Source organism: Tauraco erythrolophus, chromosome 22, assembly GCF_009769465.1.
Source record: "Tauraco erythrolophus isolate bTauEry1 chromosome 22, bTauEry1.pri, whole genome shotgun sequence".
Lineage (NCBI taxonomy): Eukaryota > Metazoa > Chordata > Aves > Musophagiformes > Musophagidae > Tauraco > Tauraco erythrolophus.
In genome coordinates, this window is record NC_141486.1 from 4,187,662 (window position 1) to 4,205,807 (window position 18,146).

Below are 18,146 nucleotides of genomic sequence, written 5' to 3' on the forward strand. Positions count from 1 at the left end.
GTGATCTTTGCAGGATCAGGGTCCAGAGGTGGGTGCTTACCTGTGCTCTGTGTGTGTAGCAGCCCAGAACTAATCAGCTAATGAAAGCTCCTGCACCGTGTGTGTAGGAGGTCCAGGAGAGACCCACTAACACAGTGCCTGTATGAGCGTATGTAACTGTGATCTCCCTCCAGGAGTAAAAGACACCCAATTCTAATGCCATGCCATCATTGAAAGGCTGGTTGGGTGTCACAGCAAAAATCACTCCTGCTGAATGACCGAGGTGTGACCACTGTCATTTTTGTTAGATGGGTGCAAAAGATGGAGGACTTTTTCCCGTCTGCTTCTGCACTCCCAGGTTCACCCCGTGGAGCTGGGAGCTCGGGATGAGCTGAGCTCATGCTCTGAATCAGCAGAGAGCCTTCCTCAAGGTAAGGAACAGTTCAGACAAGCCATCATCCATGTTACTGAACTGTTTTTGGGTAATCTTTTCTCTGGCATGAACCTCTTGATTTCAGCTTGGGGAGCAGCCCTGGTCAGGACTCGAGGATTTCTCCTGCATGTGCATTGCTTCTTACTGCTGCAAGCCTTTGTTGTCCCCAGAAAAGGCTTTTGTCCCCTGGGTGTGTTCCCAAGCACAGCGGCACGGCTTGCAGCTGCATCCTGCTACCTGTCTGTAGGAAAAAGGATCACTTCGTGCAACAAGGGCTGTTTGAAGGGCCTCAAAGTCCCCTGTCCCCTGCGAGCAGGATGTCCCCCCTTTGCTATGAGGAGAAAGGAGCGAGGGAGCCCGTTGCTGTCGGCGTGGGACTCCACAGCTCGCTCCAGCTGCGGGCACAGCCAGGAAGGCTGCTGGTGCCAGGAAAGGGGAGCCAGGCTTTGGGGCCAAGCCAGTGCCGTGAGGAGCGTGCCGAGGTGCTACGGGCACCGTGTCATTTTACAGATTGATGTGAGTGCTGGAGCACTGTCAGGCTTGAGCTTGCAAGCGAGCGTCCTTAGCTGGGGAAAAGGATGCTGCGCTTACCAGGGTTCATCACCAGAAGGCTCCGTTTAATTTTGTTTAGCGAGGGGCTGACTCAGATACAGCCACTTGGAGGCTCCAGACTCTGAAACAGGGTCTGCTCGTCTGCGTTGAGTGATTTCCCTTTTCTTCTTCCCTTTTCTGACCTCTGCGCTAGTGTCAATGTGGGCTGGTGGCTGGGGACAATTTATTACTGTGGAAAGAACAGGCAATCACCCTCCCCGGATAAAATCTGGATGAGAAACAGCGCCCCCCCGCCACTAAGGTGTGAGTCCTTGGGAACTTGGAGGACTGTGTTCTGCCTGGCAGTGACTTGAGGGCAGGGCGGACTGGAAAGTTGTGGAATGACACAATATCAGTGAGGCTGGAGAGGCCTTAGCTAGGCTGCAGCAGCGATCCCTTGGTGCTGATGGTCACTTCCAGAGTGCCTTGTGGACATCCTACAGTGCTATTCTTTGCCTGTCTCTATTTGGAGGAACTAATGAGGCTTAGTTGAGACCAATGATTTTCTAAAACTCCAGTGGCTCAAGGTTTTGACAGTGTGACCTAATTTTATCATTAGCTCTCCAGAGATCTGTTTCTACCTAAATTTCTTTGTGTAAAGGAGCACTTTATGTGCTCTTGAGGGGCAGGGGGTGCTGTCCATGGGACAGAAGTGGTCAGGAGACAGGACAACATGGTCAGGAGCTCAAAACCTTACATTTGTAGACCTCTTTAAGAGGCCTCCTGAACTATCACTGGTTCTCAGGCCACAGTTTGAGAGCCTTTGAGAAGGGCTAGTAGGAAATGAAGCTTATTTCTTTCACAGGAAGCATCTTGGTGCTTTCCAGAAACGTCTGTTCTTGGAAGATTTGTTACCCATTTCTCATTTGGGGAATTTTGTGAAGAGATGAATCTGTGTCTCCGTGGCTGCTGATGGGTGGAGACTGGCAGCCTGGGCTTCATGTGCAGATACACAGGAAGGGAAATGGAGCAGAATTCAGCTAACCCTTGCACAATGGCATCTTGACACCATTACAAGTCAGCCAACAGGCCAGCAGAGTGATGCAATACAGACACGTGCATAAAAGGTCCTCTGAAGCACAATCAGACAGGAAAAGATGTGCTGTTGAACTGATCAATGTGCAGCGAGGCTTTGTCCTGGATTCATGAGCTTTGTCATGAAGTGAATGAATAAATGAAATTAGAAACATAACTGGAATGCTACCCCTCTCTCCTCTTGTGGATAAACAATGAAAGGATGAATAAGCATTCCCCAAATATGTACAGAAAGAGGAATGACCAAAACAGAAGAGGAACTGGGGGGGGCCAAAACTGGAGGGAAATGAGATTTTGCTCTCACTGCTGCTCAGAAGGTGGATTAGAAACCACAGTAAAGACTGTATTTAAAAGCTGTGGGTCATTTCTGGGAAGTACTTGAGGCTATCGCAGTGGCTTTCCAAAGCTCTTCATTATGCAGCCTGCTTCAGTTGCCCTAGTCCTTGCATCTGATACTGCTGTGACTGGTCCTCTCATCCCTAAACTGCTGCCTCTCTGAGTCTCTCTTCGTAGGTTTGAATCTCGCTGGAAGCCTTTCCTGATCAGCAAATCTTTATACTCCCTCATGGACAGGCCTGGTAGAAGAGGACTTGAAAAAATTCTGTAGTTCTGTAAACTGCCTTTTGGGCTGCAGAGCTCAGGCATTGCAATGCTCTGTCCTTGTAATTGTCGTGTCTAGGAGGGACACTGCGCAGCTGGAGAGCCTTCCCTTTATGGGGCAGCCTTGAGTCCTGCAGAGGAGATGGAGATGGAACTGGGCACCAGAGCTCACCAGGGGAAGTCTGGACTGACTGGATGGAATGCCTTTGAAAAAAGTTCATAGGCTGTGACCTATAGGTGGTGCAGGAAGAGGGCAGTGCTCCCGGCTCTACTTGTGCCAAGACGGATGGAGAGGGGAAGGCTGACACCAATGCTCTTGTGGATGGGGCAGGAACCATTGTGGAAGTTACCAAATGCCAACAGAGAAAAGATACTGAATGGGTCAGCGGTAAACTGTCAGTAAAATTGTGAGGGATCTCTAGTTAGCCAGAGGACAAAGGATGCTAAAGAAATGGAAAGAAAGTCAAGTGTAGACACCCAGCAGACCAGTAACTAGGAGGGTGAATCTCTGCTTAAGGCACGCAGTGTACTGTAGAGAGGAAGAATGAGAGGTCACAGAACACTTACTCTACTGAATTAGAGGAAAGGAGAAAGACCCAAATGAAAGTGCCAACAGCTGCCACAGTCTACTTTGCTTTCTGATCTCTCTGAATGTGGGCAGGAAAGAACTGAGGGAGGCATCCTGTTTTCCAAGCTCTGGACTCTCATACTTGGGATGGAGTTAGAGCAAGAGAAAATAGATGGGACAGGGTAATACTGAGAAGAGAGACCAGGGTATGACGGAAGTTAAAGGGAGGGAGCTGGGATCCAGCAGCTTAAGTTCATCAGTACAAGAGCTGCTTGAAAGAGCGTGTCTAAAAGGGAAAGAAAGAGAAACCTACTGAGAGATGAGCTGAACAGCGAAAGGAGCGAAAGGCAGAGAAGGCTGTGAAGTTGAGCACTAAGAGAGAGAACTTCAAGTAGCTGCAGAAACCAAGGTTCTCAAACCGTCGCCTCTCTCGCACACCTGCTCCTCCAACACCCATCTCCAGCCCAGCCTTCATACTGGCCAGAGGATCCAGGTCCTGATGATCATTGTGATGGTGCTGTGCAATCTTTAGTTAACTTTAAGCCTGCCAGGCACTACTAGGATGTTTATAATCTGCAACAAATGCAGGAGAATCTTGAAGACCTGGTGTGGCAAAATAACCTTGTCCAAGGTCACTCTTGGCTGGGACCGAGATTAGATGCCAAGTCCCTGACTGCTGAAGCAACGCTGTTAAAAAAAAAGACGTTTCCCTGCTAAAATATTTGGAAAGTTCAAAGTGGGACAATCCAGGCGAGGTGCTTGGTTGGGCTTGGGGGAGCGGAGAGCAAGTTCAGCTGCTTGCGAGCATGGTGGTGCTGCTCGGTCACAAGGCTTCCAAGGCAGTGTTTGATTTCGTGCATGGCCACCTTAGCTTTACGTGAGCAGAAGAAAGTTTTCTAGCATGCAGGCCAGGGCAGGAATTTAATGTGTGGATGAGAAGAGAGGGATCACACAAGAGCCACCAGCAGGGAATGCACACAAGGAGGCATGTGGAAGAGACAGAGATGCAGAGATCTTGTATAGGCACCGTCATGGATGTGGATTTGTTAAAAATTGTGCTGATTTCTTCCATTCGAAGCTTTTTGATTTCCATGGAGCTCTGTGTTTTATCAAGCCAGAGCTTGTATGTTCATGAGCTCTCATCTTTTGCAACACCTTTTCCTAAGATGCTCCTTGTTTCAGTTTTGGGAGTGCAGCCCATGTACCTGTCCTGTTTTATTTACATACTTTTTTGCTAAATTGGGTGCAGAAGAAACTACTGGTCCCAGTTGCAAAGGTGTTGCTGGTGTCAGTATTGTAAAAGTATGAATCTGAAATCCTAAACAGATGCTCTCTCTTTTTCTTTCCCAGAGGTATGCCACCACAGGAATCATTGCTTTGAGCTTAGCCCTCCATATGTGCCAAGAGGTCAATATTGCAGGCTTTGGTTAACCTGGCAACCATGACAATACTATGCCAATACATTATTAAAATATGGGTTGCCTACACAAAAAAAGAGGTAGAAAATGCCTGTGCTTCAAACTAAGGTGTTTTCCATAGGGGAACCTACCAGATAAAGCAGAACCTATCAGACAAAGCTGGGAGCCAAGCAGCTGAGAGGTCTGGTAGCTATCGCTGGTGATACCGACGGAAATTCCTGCTAGCACATGCCAGGGGAATGTTCTTGGGACGTGGTTTGTTCCCAGAGAACAGCTTGGACAAGGATGCTGGCACCTTCAGGGGGCCTTTCATCTGTCCTCTTTTGGTGATGAAGGTCCTGTGCAGTGGAAGTCCTGCAAGGGGCTGCAGACGAAGTTGGATTGGGCAGGTTTCAGTGCATTTTGGGCAGGATGAGGGGAAATGTAAGGCTTTCACTTCGCCTCTCTTTTTCCTGCAGCTCTTTCAGCATAATATCACTGCTGAGAGGAACTGGCTGCTAAAAATTGTTGCTGAGGGCGAGTGCTGACATAGCCAGCCCTTCCTTCCAGGCACAGAACTGCTGAGAGAGGGCTATTGTGCTTTCTGTCTCCTCCAGACACCCCCGATGGGTTTTGCCCTTTTTCCATGTTGTTTTGAGCGGGTCACTGTATGTCCTGTCGAATGTTGGGTGGGAGATGAATCCCTGAGATTCGGAGCACTTGCCCTTTCCTCCGTTAGCCTCTGGTTTCCACCGCTGACTGCTGTGGTGGACAGTGGAGTGTTGCACAACCCTTCTGCCTTGGGTAATCCCCTCTTGTTTTGCAAACACCCATCCTGTGCTCATCAGTTATTTGTGAAAAGCACCAAACTGAGACGCTAAGCCTGTCTTCAGCCCCTGAGAGAGGGAGGGGTGAGGGTGCGATACCTGCCACGGGGTTTCAGACTCCTTTCTAAGCAGATTGGAGTAAGAGAGAGTCATACCCATCACTTTGGAAAAGGGCCAGATTGAACACTTAGAGATTTTGGTGTCTTTCTATTTGTTGGGAAATATTAATGCCTGCAGGAAACAAGAAAAGTAGTTTCTTTTATCGTTCTGTTTGACCATAAGTGCACTTCTGGTTTCAAGGAGTTGTCACTGTCTTGTGGGAGGGGATTTCTGATCAGAACAGGTGAGAACTACCTTAGCATCTCCTCTGAGATCTTCTCATGGCTTTATGATCCCATGCAGTTCCCCCCTTTTTTTTCCCCCTCAGCATGCTGTCCAGAGATTTCCATGTCTCTTCCAACTTGTTCTAAGCATGGAGCCACTCTGCCAAGTCTACTTTGTGTGCTGAAGATCTTTCACATTTAGGAAGCCCCCTTAAACCCCTACTTCTCTGTGGCTGGCTCATGTCCACATTCCACCTGTGAGACCACACCTTCTCATCCTCTACTGCTTCCTTCCAGGATGCAGCTATGTCATACTTCCCCTTCTTTACTTCCCTCGTTGCTACTTTCTTCCTGGCCTGTTATCATCATAGGTTCACCTCAGTTCCTACCTCACCAAAATGCTGCCTCTACTAGAAGAAAGAACCTACAGTGATGAACTTGCAAACTGATGGCTATGCTGGTACGAGCACTTTGCTCTACCTCTTCAGGCAGGTGCTCAATGAGAAGATGACTCCTCCAGAATAGCTATTTGACGGCAAATTCTAAGAGTGAGGTTAGCTTAATTTACATCAGGCCACATGTAGCTTACACAGCAGCAGCATTTGGGGTGTGTGAGCGTTAGTACAGTACCGTATAACTGCTATTTCCGTGGGAGATTAAACTCCTTTTCCTCCCATTTCCTTCCTCCCTCCCCTTCGCTGTGGTCAGGCTTTCAGGGCACTTCCTGAGCTATTTGTGCCACTCCTTTTCCTGGGTAACTTCTCTTGTAGTATCTCAGCCTTGCCTCCTGAAAGCTTTCCACAATGCCCTGTCTCTCATCATTTGCAAAGTGTTAATGCTCTTCACTTTGCTCTTACTGCTAATCCCTTTTGTCCAGCCTGGTTCCTCCTCCATTAGAACTGAAATGGTGTTGTCCTGGTTGGTGCATCCAATTCATGGCCAAGGAAATGCTGACAAAACTCCCCCAAAGCTGCCTGGGAGACTGGTGGAAGAACTGGAGGCCCTGGTCCAGCTCAGTTTGAGGAAGCTCGTGTTGAAGGCTGAAAGGGGGTGATCTAATCTTGCAAACATGCAAACAGGACTGAACTGAGCTTGAGAGAAAAAAGGAATTAATTCATTGCTCTTTATCAGCTGAATACTGACTTTGGGCTTTACTCTGTAAACAAATTACTCTCTAAGTAACATATAACGGTTGCACAGTTTCTGCAGATTCCAAAAATACATTGTTCCAAATGCATGCATTTGGATCTGGCTTGACCACTCGTTTAGAATTTATTGCTTTGTAAGTAGTGGAACTGGGCTCTCAACTATGTGGACAATTAATATTCTATGTTCTTCTCCAGGTAGAGTAAAATGCCATAAAAATCTTAATGTTTAAATGCTGATGTAGAAAGTGTGCTAGGAACTAACCCCAGGAGATGGTTTACATTTTCTTTCTAGGTGATACTTACACAAGAACTTCACCACGGCTTACAGGAGCTATGTCTGCAGTTTCTGCCGCAGTGGTTACAACATTTTCCTGTCATGTGGCGTCAAGTCGTGGTAGTGAAACCATAAACATGAGGCTCAAGAGTCTTAGCACTGGTCACTGCCTGTGGCAGTGCTCTCGGCACTTGCAGCAAGCAGCTCTGCGACAGTTTTTTTGCTCTTATGGTTAAGAGCTGGTTGATTTTCCTTCAAAACTGTGTTCTGCCATCTCTCCAGGTAACCACAATTCATTAGAGCTGCCTCTTGTTTCAAACTTTCCCAGAGTGTTGGAGAAATGTGGTAGGGGCTTAGTATTGAACCATGCTTTGGTGGTGGCACTGAATCCCCAAATCAACCTTTCTTGTGTCCAGCTTAAAAAACCTGAGATCTGCAGTCCTCCATGCCTAAGCTTTCATGCTTGATAGTCTGAGTAAAGCCTTGCCCTACAGCAGACTCATTATTATCAAGAGAACTGGGGGAAAGGAGGTGGAATAAGTAGGATAAGGCAAAGCCACAGTAATACAAAACACATGTAAATTAGGCTACGAGATACCATAATAAGGATGTAATGGAGGGGGAAAGAAAAAGAAAACGAGTCCTATTGTTGCTTCAGTAGCAAAAGCCAGCATTGGTCTGAGGTGGTAAATCCACCTTTCTCGGGACTGTGGAAAGGCAATTACAGCCCTAAACACAGCTCGCGCCACACCCAGGCACCGCGAGCATCCTCGCATCAGCGGCGACAGTGAATCCCTGGCTCTGCGGCCAGCTCAGGGGCGACCATGGTTCATCCGAGGCAGAAGGACAGGGAGATGCCAGGGCTGTTCGGTGCCAGCCTGGCTGTCTCCGGGGTACAAGGGACCTCCCCCGTCACTGACTGGCTGTCCACAAATGCTTGGCAAGTGAGTCTGGATGCCTTCACCATCTGTGTGAAATCTTTCCAACCATTTAGATTAAACACTGACTTCACTAAAATGTATGGCTCCTAACTGTCCTGACATGGTCCATATGGAGTAGCTGCCACAGATAGTGACTATCCTGACACTGATTAATCACTTCTTGTTGTGTATTTGTCCCTGGTTAATTGACACAGCTCTTCCCTAATAGCTTTTCAGTAGTTCTGGGGTATTCATATGACCTTGGCTTTGGGGAATAGTCTATCTGATGACACACATTACCTGCTTCGATGTAGGCTTGGCTGCTTTTTATCAAACTAACTTGGATATTAACTTTTGGGGTTTTTTTTCTTTCCTCTGTGTACACCAGTGTCTACCCTTTTCTACAATGGGAAACACCTTATCTATGCTGATTGTGTTTGGTTTAGGTGGCACCATTAGCAGTGGGCTGGGGTTTGGTCTGTGCTATATAGCATGTAGATACTGACTGTGGTTCCACCTCTATGTCCTTAGCTGTCACAGTCACAGGCATGACAAGCAATCTGCATTACAGATGCTCCCTGCTTTGAAACTAGCAGTTAAACGATCTGTGACTCGAGTCAATCATTGCTCAGACAGCAGCGAAGCTGTCTAACATGCCAAACTAAATGCAGAGTTTCTCTCTCAAACCGAACATTGTTCTTTTTTTCAAAAGTACGAGATCCAGAAGCAAAGGCAATAGATCTTCCCGGCTGATCTTCCATCAAGTGTGAGATTATTACACCCAGTCCTTATGGAGAAGCATCACAGGTGAGAGATACAGGCATCAAGGCACTCTGGTAAGGACCCGTTCTGATGAGACTGGTTTCTCAGCTCCTTCACCAGCCTTGGTGCAGGGTGCGTGTGGTTCAGCGCTGGCTCGATCCAGCGTCTGCCAGGTCAGCAGGGATTGCTGTGGAAAGCGGTGACTCACCAGTCCCAGGGAGCAAGGTATTTGTGGAATTTGCAGCAAAAGGATCTTAAAACCGTTTTCAGATTTTCTTTCCCTCATTTTTCTTTGTGATTTGTATAAATTATTTTCCCCAGCAGAATGGCAGGGAAAATTCAACACATCGTTACATTTTTGAGATATTTTCTTTTGTTTTTCCTATACACTCAGACGACCCTTCAGACTTGGACAGATGACTGACTTGCTGAGTATAAGGACTGGCCATGTGTCAGCTGAACCTTGAGGACTCAGTAACTGTCTGCACCCTGAGCCTGGACCACAGCCACAATGTGACAGGATTTAATCTTCGTTCACCACAGGTGACTGCTAAACCGAGTTGTATTAGCAGATACTGTGCTAGTTAGTTGGGAAGACACATACGACCAGCGCTGCAACCCATCTGAGAGCAATACTGAGTCAGCTGGTGTAGCCTGACCACATGCTTGAGCTTCTCAAGTACTTTTGGAAGTTCTTGTGGTGCTCCCCATCTCTAGATCCACAAACACTGCGTTGTGTTAGTGCCAGCATCTCAGGAATGCTCTCTCCCATCTGATCCATGACTCAGAACCGAATAGTTGTTACAGATAGTCCTTTCTCTTAAATAAGACCTGGCTTGTTTAATCTTGAAGTAGTTCTTACCATGTTCCTCAACCTTCTTTTGCAGATAGACTTGGGTCAGGATAATTACTGAGGCAAATATATCCTCTCTTCTGGGTTATGGCTGTTGATCTACATGTCATACTGAGTTAGCTGTGACCTTGAAATCACCATAGATATAGACAGCCCTGTCTGTTTTCATGGCTATCACCAGTTGTTTTAAGAGTTTAGATAACTTTTCTTTTTGGCTCACAATAATTCACAAATTTTCTTTCGATATAAGCAGGTACAAGATATTTTGTCAATCCAGCTACATTGTGGCCATCTTATGCTGTGTAATACCTTCCTTAAGATCACAGAGGTTGAGTATATGCCGGCTGCTGTTGTGTTACTTATAGTAACATTCAGGACAAAGATTACTTGAGCATGTGTTTTTAGAAACAGATTTTCTGTACCATCTCCTTTCTAAGAGGTCTTTGATGATCCCACTAGTAAAATGCCAGTACAGTGAATCATGTTTCATTTTAGATGTTATTGTCACTTTAAAGGATTCCAAATAATACTTTTGTTTCTTGTGAACCGATAGAGGCAATTACATAGACATTATGGCTTTCTACATTCATTGCGCATTGTTGTATGCAAGCTGAAGAATATGAAGTTAACTAGCATCGACTTTCTAAACTGGTGGCTGAGTTTGATTTCCCAGTTTGCATGTTTTCTGCTGGTGCCCCATCCCTTGCAGTTTCTATGTGGTTTGTCCTTGAAGAAATGACAATGTGTATTATGAAACTGTCTCTTGTGATAGAAGCAGGACATTCTTTAAACATCCTCCAAGCTGTACTTTCCACTTGACTCCTAAGCATGGCTGTTGGACAGATTTTGTGATGCTCCCCGAACTCTCCAGCATCTTCAGTGAGGCTCCATTGAAATGGTAATTTCTAGAGCATACTTGAGGCTCATCTCAGCTTTAGATAAAAATTAAATGTGGCTTGCTTCATTCTGCATATTGAATACTAAAAGATGCACTCATTTGTCCTCTCTGCAAACACATGATGCTCTGCCAATTTCCTTAATCCAGGCACAGGAATAGTCGGCAATTGTTTCCATTCACTTTTGATTCTATCTGAAAAAGGAAATACCTGCAATCACGAGAGGCTTTTCAGAACAGGGATTTTGTAGAACTTGCCCAATTTCAACAAACTTTTTGTCTGCTGGCTTAATGGGCACTATCTGGCTGCACATCAGGGTGTCGGTTTTAGCTCCCATTGTGCTGCCAAGTGTTTTTTATAGCAGCCATCATCTGTTATTTTAGGATTTCCCCATCTCTCAGTGGCCCTCTACTGACCTGCCAAAGAAGTCCAATTCCCCCTTGCCATATTTTAAACTTTTCTTTGTAAGTAGATTGGTCACCTGCCTGATATTGCAGCTTATATTTAATTTCAGTTTTCACAGATTTTCATATGTAGTCATTCCCTGTTTCATCCACTTCTAGACTAGTATCCCATCCTCGTCACACAGTTTTCAACTTCTGTGTCTATGTGGTGTTAATAATACCCAGCAGCCCTACAGCTGGATCCCCAGAGACACTTCTGAGTTATCTCCAGAAAGACAGGAGTAGATACATGAATGCACTACCATTTATCAGAGTAAATGAAAGCAGAGAGCTTTATTAGAAGTCTCACAGCTGATTTAAATTAATATTGCCAACTATGATGTTTTACAAAGCGTCTTCCAGAAAAAATAGCCATGTCTTCACTGTAAATTAAGGACGGTATTGAGATGTACTCACTTTTGCAGCAAGGCATTGAACACAGTCAGGCATTACCAGGGCAGACAGCAGCTCTCAGCCCAGGTCCTGGGCTCTGACCACTCTGTGAGTCTCCAATATTTACTCCTTGTGCCTGGCTATGTGCAGCTTGTTCCTGCAACAATTGCAACATGGAGGTCCAGCCAGGTTTGTGTTCCTAAGAGCTCAGCCATAGATACATCCGTTGTTACCTGGCAGAAGAAAATATCTGCCACAGCTGAGATACATCTGCCTCTGCTACTCGCCAGTGAGGTGTAGCTGGTACCATGGCAGAGGTACAAAGGCAGAGAGTCATTCACTCTATCTGGTGCATTTGAATTATGGGGTGTGAAGCATGACCTTCCAGAAATTGGACTTAGAATTGCACAGAAGTTTCCCATTTTGCTAATTTGATATGAGCTAATCTGAGGCAATCAAGTCAAGTGACACACGGATACAACCCATATTCCTCTTTAATTTCTGGTCCAAACTATGCTTTTCACTACTTCCTTTTTTCTTGCTTTTTTTAAAAACTTTTTTTACAAATAATCGCTAGAAAAGCAACTCAGAACACGTCTAGAAACCAGGCAGCTTACCAGTTTCACTTCCTTCCTTTTCTCTGCAACTCAGTGACGTGCAGTGCGAAGCAGGAGTGGTGAAACATAATGCTTGGCATTTCAGGAGATTTCTCACTTCAGGTCTTTGAGTGATACCCATGCTGCTTTCTCCTACATGCCTGGCCTCCTGAAGATGCCCAGGAGAGAAACTCTTTCCCTGTGGACTCTTGTGGTGCTGCTGCAGCTGGCATTTGTCCCGTCACAGCTCCTCAATCGCTGTTTGGAGGTATGTGATCTCTAAATGAGCACGAAATCCTTCTCTTTCTCGGGTGCAACTTTTCTCTCTGCTTGGGAGATTTGTGCATTAAGTCTGTTGTGTGTTAGTTTTCTCAAGAAAGCCCATCTTTCTTCCGAGGTTGTTACCAAGGCAATTGAAGTATTTGAAATAAATGCTGGTCTCAAAAACATCTGAAAACTAGAACCAGCAACATGAACCATTTCTTCTTGCTGACTTTCTATGCCTCTGAGGTTACTGCAGTACAGTTAATTTAATAGATTATGTTTCCCTTCAGGAAGAGATCCAAGCCTTGTCTATAATTTCTGCAAAATTCAGTATTTTGGCCTGATTTGTTCTGTAGAGTGATTTCACCAGTACCCCAAGTACCCGGCACTTATCAACTGCCTTCTGCAAACCTTTGCCGACAATTATTACTTACAGAATAACTTTTTGAATAAAACTACCTGCTTATCTGCAGTGTAACAAAGCTGAGACCTGATCCTGGACACACAATGTATCTCGAGTGTTTGTTTTGCTGGCTCTCTCTCCAAGGTTGCTGCCGTTTCACTCATAGCCTCAAGGAACACTGTCCTGCGGTTTTGCACCTGCTTCAATCAGCAAGAAATGTAGCTCTTCCTGAGGAGTAGGACTGGTTCTATTAGAAGTGGGAAGGATGCTTAGGATATATAAGATTATTTCCCGAGACACAGGGCAGCTCATTTAGAAATTAACTACAAGGTATAGTTGTTCTGCTCCCACTTTCCTGATGGTGAAATTTTCTGGCGCTTCATGAAGAGCAGGTGTTGACCATGATCGAATCTTCCACTGTTACAGATCATCCCTCACAAAGCTTTCAGATGCATGGGGCTGAACGTCTCTGGAGTTCCTGCTGAAGTCCCAAACACCACCCAGAAGTTGGATCTCAGTTTCAACAATCTGACATCACTGGGGTCAAATTATTTTTCATCAGTGCCTGAACTGCAGCTTCTGGATCTTTCAAGGTAATGAGCTCTTTTATGTGGATACCAGTTAATCTTGCTCCAACAGCTGGGCAGCCCTGGTTGCTTATTTTGGAGTCTGTTGATCTAGGCTGTTCATTATTTTTGTTCTGTCTGTCTGCACTTGCTCATGGTCAAGTGATGTGCAGCTTTTAGTCCAGTTAGAGTGCACGCCTTCTGTGCAGGGCTTGGTCTGTCAGTCTGATCTTGTAGTTGGGATGTGAGAAGGAGGAGGAAGATGTTTTACTTCTCTCTGAAAAAGAAAAATGTCAGACTTTTCACTGTTACAAAAACTCCGAAGTGGAACATCTTGGGTGAGCTTTTTTTTAATCACAGTTAAAAAAAATAAAACGACGGTACATTCATTTTCTAAAAGGCTGTTTTAAAATATCAACATATTCTCATTTCCCTTCTCCTCACATATGTGGGGGGGAGATGGGGAGGCTTATTAGCAAATTTGAATTGATGTATAATTTCCATTGACTTGGGACAACAGTTTCTCTGGGTAAATTGTTTCACTGAAAAATGGCACTCAGTCCCATCACAGTTACAGCTCTTAAGTGGCTGAGTGGCAGAGCAGGTTTGCTGTAAGGCACTGGCTGGATCATAAAACTAATTTCACTTGAATTCATTGTGGGATGGATTTGAGTCTCAAATTCTGGATCTTCCTGTATGAAACCATGTTTAGGTAGCCACCTTTTTCCCCTCTTCCTTTTCTCCTTTAGAGCTAACATGATCTAGAGTCTTTTCCCTCAGATATCAGCAAAACTGCTGGCAGAGTTGTGAGCTTTACCACTGCTACGTCATGCTGGTGCCAATGGGACTGCCCAGATGTGGCTGAGGTGGCGGTCTGAAGGCTGTGAGGGTGCAAGATGGAAGGTAGTGCTGTAGCTAGTTGTGTCTGCCATCAGTGATGGTCATTGTGATGTTACTTTGGCCTAAACAGAAAGCTAAAACGCTTCTTTCGTGCTACCTGCATGAATTCTTCACCTTCACTGTGGCTCGAGCTCTCTTGCTTTGTAACTGAACTTCAGATTTAGAAAGGGAGGAGAAGGTGAGAGAAGGTCTCCTGCTATGGAAGGGTTCTCTTTGCACATCCAGGAGTGCTGGCTCTGCCCAGAGAGTGAAGCCAAACCGACCCTCAGCACGTCGATGAGCCTGAGAATGTTGCACCAGCACTTAGTGCAGTAGCATTAGTGAACACGTAATGAAAGAGACAGTGTTTCATGGACATTTATTCTCTTTTCCTGCCGAACAGGTGCCAACTCCTTACAATAGAAGATAACTCTTTTATGGATCTTCATAAACTTTCCACCTTAATTTTAACTGCCAATTCCCTCCAGTATCTGGGGACAGCAGCCTTCTATGGCTTAACGTCTCTGAAAAAACTAGTATTGGTGGAAACCAGCATAGCCTCTCTGACTGACCTACCCGTTGGACACTTGCATACGCTGCAGGAGCTGAATTTGGGCCACAACCACATTGCTTCATTGAAGCTTCCCAACTATTTCACCAACCTGACCTCTCTCAGGCACCTGAGCTTTCTCTCTAACAAGATCACACATATCTCCAAAGGAGATCTTGATGCCCTGAGGGAAGCAAACAGGCTCAACCTCACACTGGTACTTTCCTTAAATAATATAAAATACATACAGCCAGAGTCTTTCTCAAAGATTCACCTTGGTGAGCTGGTTCTAAGGTCTTCTTTTGAGAACTTCAATGTGATGCACACTTCTCTTCAAGGCCTGACTGGTTTGCAGGTCAACAGACTAATAGTTGGAGAATTCAACGACATTGAGAAACTTGTGAACTTTCAGAGTGGACTCTTGAGTGGACTGTGTCAGGTACAGATGCAAGAGTTTGTTTTAATCTCTTTCAGGAGATTTGACAATAACACAGACACTCTTTTTAACTGCATAGGCAATGTCTCCAGTATTCGGTTGGTGGACCTCCAACTTGAAGAGGTGTCAGAGGTTCCTATGTCCTCTCAAGTGAAACAATTGGAATGCCAACGATGCAAGTTTAAGGAAGTGCCTGCTGAGAAGCTGTCTCTTTTCAAGGAGCTGAGAGTGCTTCGTGTTATCAAGAGTAAACACCTCAATAGCTTCCACCAGAAATTTCAGAATCTAAGTAACCTGGAGGTCGTAGATTTGAGTGAGAATCGCCTCTCCTTCACTGGCTGCTGTTCCCCTCAGTTTCGTGCATGTCCAAATTTGAAACACTTGAACCTAAGCTTCAATTCTGACATCAGTGTGACTGGAGATTTCATTAATGTGAAGAATTTGTTATATTTGGACTTTCAGCACACAAAGTTATTTGGTCCTGGCTCCTACCCTGTCTTTCTGTCCCTTCACAAACTCATTTACCTTGACATTTCCCATACTAGAATTCATATTAAATCCCAGTGTACATTTTGTGGCTTGAACTCTTTGCAAGTGCTCAAGATGGCAGGCAACTCCTTCGAGAACAATAAACTGGCTAACAACTTCAAAACCCTAAGTCTCCTCCACACCTTGGATATTTCAAGTTGCAAATTAGTACAGGTGGATCAAAGTACGTTTGATGCCCTCTCTGAACTAAAAGAGCTAAACATCAGCAACAATAAGCTACTGAGCTTTGATCCTGTCGTCTACAAGCCACTCCAAGCCCTCACATTCCTGGATTTCAGCAACAACCAGCTGAGTGTTCTGTTGGACTCAGCCCTGGAAATCCTGCCTGATAGTCTGATCCTGTTAGACATCTCTCAAAACCTGTTCGAATGCTCTTGCGTATACCTGAACTTTCTGAAATGGATCAAGGAAAATCAGGAGCTACTGCACAACAAGGAGTTGATGATATGTCACATGCCTGCATACATGAAGAACGTGAGCTTGTCGAGCTTTGATCTATCCTCCTGCCAAGTCAGTGCAAGCACAGTGACATTTTCAGTGATGACGTTGCTCACTGCAGTGGTGTTCCTCTTCCTGATTTACAAGTACTACTTCCAGTTATACTACTCGTTGGTGCTGCTCATTGGGTGTAAACACTCTGCAGAAAGGGGTGACATCTATGATGCATTTGTTATCCACTCCAGCAAAGATCAAGAATGGGTGATGAAAGAGCTGGTGGAACCCTTGGAAGGAGGAACACCTCCCTTTCAGCTTTGTCTTTACTACAGGGATTTCCTACCAGGGGTACCCATTGTCACAAATATCATCCAAGAGGGTTTTCTGAGTAGCAGAAATGTCATTGCAGTCATCTCTACTGACTTTCTGGAGAGCAAGTGGTGTAGCTTTGAGTTTGACATTGCCCAGTCCTGGCAGCTTGTTGAAGGAAAGGCTGGAATCATCATGATTGTACTAGAAGAGGTGAATAAGGCCTTGCTGAGGCAGAGGCTGGGGCTGTCCCGATACCTGAGGAGGAACACCTATCTGGAGTGGAAAAACAAGGAAATTAATAGGCATATCTTCTGGAGGCAGCTGACAGGAGTCCTGCTGGAAGGCAAAAACGGAATCATGAGGAAGTAAAGCTCATGTGAAGAGAAACAGAGATCACTTCTCTCCTGTCTCCCATCCTGGCCTCAGCTGATGGCTGGTGCTCTCAAGCCGGTTCTTCTGTGGCTGTTCAGAGTTGGAGGAAGTGGATGGAGGCACTGCAAAAGCACTACAGAAATATCTGCCTTGCTGTTCACCCTTTCTTAAGAGAACTTGCAAGCTAAGGAGTGACAACAGCTAGAAGAGCTGCACATGTCTGAGCTCCTTTTTGTAGCTGTCAGCAAAAGCTGGTCCAGCAATCCACGCAGGTCTGGTGTGTTGGTGAAAACATGGACTGCTCTTATTGTCATTTGTCTGCCTCTGAAACTGGATTTGGGTCGTGGGGTCATTTACCCAGTGGAGCTTTCAGGTCTGTTGCTTTGAAAGGACCCCAGGATCTCCAGGGGAGAGCAAAGGTACAACATTCTTGTCTCTAAAAATGGTGAGAAACAGAAACAAGATTTGGATCCTGAAAGCCTTGGGTCCTCCTCCTTAGGCACCATGACTCAGGGGAAAAAACCTACAGGGGGAAATGGGCTGCCCTACAGTCACAGATAGCCTGGCAGCTACTCAGTGAAGCTGAGCAGTTATGTCATCTGTGTGGGGAAAGGTTGCTGTTAGTGGGAAAATTCCCCAACATGTTTATTTCGGTTTTCTTTAGACCAAGACCAAATACTGAAACTCCCAAATATTTCCGTCACCTGGAACTCTTATTTATATCCAGATTATTTAGCATTAGGGTTTGAGGTTTTCTTGTGGGATTTAAAAATCGGTGGGACCAGAAGAAGCCATAGAAATGTTTAACATCTTTAACACCATTTCTTTGATCCAACTGCTTCTCTTCGTCCACTGTTTCTGGATAGACTGTACAGGACTGCCCTGCAAGATTGAGCCTGAGCAAAGTGTTTTGATGTTTACAGCCAGTTCTAGAATAAGCTTTTCCACTCTCCAGACCAGCCTTAATTCACTGTTGGAAGGTGCTGTAGGAGCCTCCAGCCCATGGGTTGAAATGGACTTCAGATATATTTGGACCTAGCAATGAGGCTGATGGTCCCTCTTCCTTCCCCTATCATGCTGTGGCAACCTCTGGTTCCGGTGGGCATCTCACCATGCGTGGTCAGCCTTTCCCACGGTTCAGCGGCTATGTTGAACAGGACGGTCACTGAGTGGGAGAATTTTGCCTTTGTTTCGCTGAGAACATACCTGATATTTTGCAGGGAGAAGAGAGAGGAGAAAAGCCTGGGTTAGCTCAACTAAATGTATCCCAGCACTGCCCTGAAAAAGAGAAGGAAAGTCTAAATGCCACTGAACCACATTACAGAGCACTCCACCCATGTGT

The 18,146-nt window shown here is 45.5% G+C and overlaps 1 protein-coding gene across 1 annotated transcript; it reads left to right on the top strand.

Moving 5' to 3' along the window:
• Positions 1-12,157: 12,157 nt before the first annotated feature.
• Positions 12,158-16,812, top strand: TLR4 (toll like receptor 4). Its single transcript, XM_009978945.2, is given in 4 exon segments — positions 12,158-12,306; positions 13,132-13,298; positions 14,554-16,781; positions 16,784-16,812. Coding segments are annotated over 4 exon segments (2,535 nt in total). The 5' UTR covers positions 12,158-12,195.
• The last annotated feature ends 1,334 nt before the right edge of the window (positions 16,813-18,146 follow it).